This window comes from Acomys russatus, chromosome 22, assembly GCF_903995435.1.
Source record: "Acomys russatus chromosome 22, mAcoRus1.1, whole genome shotgun sequence".
NCBI lineage: Eukaryota > Metazoa > Chordata > Mammalia > Rodentia > Muridae > Acomys > Acomys russatus.
Window position 1 is genome coordinate 54,153,113 of NC_067158.1, and position 4,023 is coordinate 54,157,135.

At 44.0% G+C, this 4,023-nt stretch overlaps 1 protein-coding gene across 1 annotated transcript; it reads left to right on the forward strand.

Moving 5' to 3' along the window:
* Positions 1–1,624: 1,624 nt before the first annotated feature.
* On the forward strand, positions 1,625–1,957 carry LOC127205905 (60S ribosomal protein L35a-like). Its single transcript, XM_051165217.1, has one exon. It carries the CDS (start codon positions 1,625–1,627, stop codon positions 1,955–1,957), a length of 333 nt encoding a protein of 110 aa, XP_051021174.1.
* The last annotated feature ends 2,066 nt before the right edge of the window (positions 1,958–4,023 follow it).

Consider the following 4,023-nt stretch of genomic DNA (forward strand, 5'->3'; position numbering starts at 1 on the left):
AACGCCGGTCACATGCTTATCTGGGAGGAAGGTCGTTTCTCTTCAAGTAGGGCTGAGATGCTCATGGCTTCGACTTAAGACTGACTTGCTGATGTTCAAAACTGTAGTCAAGGAAAAAAAAAAAAACCACCAACATTTTCAACTTAAGTTCATGTTTTTGTTTGCTTGACCTGTGACAAGCTAACCTTACATTTTAAGCTTTTCTTACACAGTTGCCCTTTCTTTGGATGGCTGAAATGATCACACTTCATATTTATTTTCTGCATGTATTGATACTGGCCTGAAGTTGAATTTGATCATGACTGCCTGGTTTTCTTTTTAAATGGGTAGATAGCTCACTATATTGTCCACCAATTATCGTTATCTTTTTCCCTTTTCTTTGCCAGTTTTGAGAATGGTTCTTGGCTCTGTAGGGCTGTATTGTTACAACTGTTGATTATGGTGATACGCAGTTATGATGTGAAAATCATCATGACCTTTTGAGGAAATTTGATGCTGTAAATTCTCTATGTCTGTATATTTTATGTTTTAAAGCTCAGAGGATCTTAGATGAGAGGGATCCAGGGTGCTTCCGTCTTGTGTGTTGGTCCTTGGCTACGCACAGAGGTCACTCCTACTGGACAGACATTGGGGTTGGTAAGCTGGCGGGTTTGTAGTTTTAAAGTTAGAGAGCGTGTAGCCAGCTAGATAGCTCTGGAGCTGGTTTTGGAATGTAAGCAAAACAAAATTTCCAAATGATGAAAACAGCTGACTATTTCCAAGTTCTTCACATATCAGAAGTTTCCAAAAGGAAGCATAAATATTCGATTTATGAAGGACTTTTACATGCTTCAAAAGGCATGCACACTTGATAAGTCATGAGTGTGTTCATTTTAGCATGAGAGAAAAATTACTTTACATTGTCTTTTGTTCCCCTGAAATGCCAACTATAAGTTGGACTATTGCAACACTCTTTAAAAGGATTAATCTAGTAGATGAAAAGCTTCTAATTTTAATTTGGAGAGAAGTCTCATGCTAGATTTGTGCAATAAATGAAAAATATTATATTTTTCAAATATGCCTGTTTTTGGCTTTATTTTACTGTCCCCCCCCAGACAGGGTTTCTCTGTGTAGACTTGCCTGTCCTGGATTCACTTTGTAGACTAGGCTGGCCTCGAACTCACAGAGATCACCTGCCCCTGCCTCCCAAGTGCTAGGATTAAAGGCCTGTGCCACCATGCCTGGCTTATTTAATTTTATTTGTTATTAATGATATTATTACTATTATTATTATCATCATCATTATTATTATTATTATTATTATTATTATTTTGTGTGTGTGTGTGCGTGCAAGCTCACAAATACATGCTCAAGCAAGCCCGTGTGTAGATGTCAAAGAGTCTTGCCTTCTACTGTGGCATCCGGGGATCAAACTCAGGTTGTTAGGCTTGCATGGTAATGCTTTTACCCGTGGTCACGTTAGGACAGGCATTACTTGTGAGAAACGCAGGTTATCAGCAATGCTTTTGGCTACAAGTTACACAACACCTGACTAACAACAGCAGTTTAAGATAACCAGGACTTGTCTTTCTGCCATCTTGGCACCTGTGGAGGCCTGCTGGGAACAGGACACTAACACAGAACTATGTCTGGAAGGCTGTGGTACAAGGCTATTTTTTCTAGCTACAAGCGAGGTCTCCGGAACCAAAGAGAGCACACAGCTCTTCTTAAACTTGAAGGTGTTTATGCCCAGGGTGAAACTGAATTCTACTTAGACAAGAGATGTGCTTATGTGTATAAAGCAAAACACAGCACAGTGACTCCTGCAGGCAAACAAAACAAAGCCAGAGTGATCTGGGGAAAAGGAACTCGGGCCCATGGAAACAGTGGCATGGTTCGTGCCAAATTCCGAAGCAACCTTCCTGCGAAGGCCGTTGGACACAGAGTCCCTGTGATGCTGTGCCCTTCCCGGATTTAAACTAATGAAAAGTAAATAAATAAAGGTGGATTTGCTATATATATTAAAAAAAAAAAAAAAAAAAGAGCTGGCGGTGGTGGCACACGCCTTGGGAGGCAGAGGCAGGTGGATCACTGTGAGTTTGAGGCCAGTCTGGTCTACAAAGCAAGTCCAGGACAGTCAAGGCTACACAGAGAAACCCTGTCTTGAAGGAAAAAAAAAAAAAAAAAGACAGCCAGGACTCCTTCCTCCATGACACAAGCAGTCAGGAGGCCTATGTTTCTGGGACTGGTTCAAGAACAGGTGCAATTGTCTGCAAAGTGGCCATGGGTTTGGAACTACCCACTGGAGCCTGGTTGGCTGAAAACAATGGCTGTCCCTCACCAGGTGGCCAGTTCTTCATGAGGGAGGGCCAGTCTCTCTACTTCCCCTGGCTCCTCCCAGATTCTCCCCACTTCCTGACCCACCCAGCTTCATGCTTTCTCTCTGTCTCTCTTTAAAAGCAAAACAAAAACAAACAAGAAAATCCCACAAAGAACAAAAATCAAAAGAACAATAAGACAGAAAAAAACCAAAATGAGACAAAACCCCCATTTAAAAAAAAAAAAAAAAAAAAGACAAAACAAAACTGTGGAGTTTGTTCTATGTGGCTAGCTACTCCTTGGCACAGGGCCTGCCCTGCAGTGTGGTGATGTCAGGGCAGGAACAATCCCATTGCCAGCAGGAATGTATCACCAGTTGCAGTAGTCTTCGCTGCAGTAGTGTCTTTGTTAGAGGTGGGACCCTGTGTCTACTCCCCCCTCAGTGCTGAGACCCTGTCCACCTTGAACCTCTGCAGGCCTCTTGCACCAGGCCTGTTGTGTCTGGAAGACACTGTTTTCCTTAGAGTCATCTACCACCTCTGCCTCTTAGAGTCTCTCTGTCTTCTCTTTTGAGTAGATCTCTGAGCCTTGAGGGGAAGGTTTTGGTGAAGGCATCCCACTTAGAACTAACTGAGCACTCCAAAGTCTGTCACTCTCTGCACATTGTCCAGTGCTGCATGTCCATGCAAGTTGACAGGGCCAAGCCTGTCCAGGCCTAGTGCAGTCAGCTTCGGCTACTGTGACACCATGTCTGCCGTGCCATGCTGAAGAAAGCATTCTGCAGTCCTCCTTATCTTCCGCCTCTTACAGTCTTTCTGCCCCTCTTCTGGGATGTCCCTGAGCCTTGGAGGGAGTGGTGTCAATGCCTTGTCTAGGGCTCGCACTTGTCACCTCTTCTTAACTGGCCTCAGGGTGAAGTGAGGGCCTCGTAAGGATAGCTGTGTGTGCGTTAGGACACTTGCCTCTCAAGGGGTGTGCTCTGCTTGTTGACTGGAATGAATGTTTACCTGACACATTTTCAGCTCCACTAAACACCCCCAACATCCTAAAGACCTTCTGAGTGTCCAGTGTCTTAAATGGCAAGACTGACTTTCTTTTTCTCTCTTCTTTTTTTAATTTTTTATGTATGCTGTATATGTGTGTATACAGGCAGGTGTGTGTACATGCACGAACATGTGCACTCTTGTGTGTGTTCAGGCTAGAGGTTGATGCTGGGTGTATTCCTCCATCACTCCTCACCTTGTATATGGAGGCAGAGTCTCTTCCTTGAATCCAGAGCTCACTAAGACAGCCAGCGTGCTATAGGGATCATTTGCCTCTGTCTTGAGCCTGAAGTTACAGGCAGGCCACCATGTTTCTTGATGTTTACATAGATGTTGAGATCCAGCCTTTAAACTTGCATGCCATGTGGCTCACCACTGAGCCACCTTGCCATCCCAGCAGGCTGGTCTTCTCATTCTTGTTCCTTGTCATTTCTTCAGCTGTAGCCTGGGGTGCAAGTAGAGTGATTGGCTTGGTCCCTAGACAAATAATTGTTACTTCTTTAGGCCTTTGCACTTTCCCCTCTTTTTTGCTTTGTGAAACTCCGATTCTTTCCAGATTTTATTTGGTGCTACTTCCTGTGCGGCACTTAGAATGGTTTCAACCATTGCTTCTTCCCCAGCCTTTAATACCTGTCTCTCTGCAGCTCAGTTGAAGTCCAGTTTCCTTAATGGGGCCCTAAGA

What these genes read in the sequence shown, in the direction of transcription:
- LOC127205905 (XM_051165217.1), top strand. Translation starts at nt 1,625, where the DNA reads ATGTCTGGAAGGCTGTGGTACAAGGCTATTTTTTCTAGCTACAAGCGA.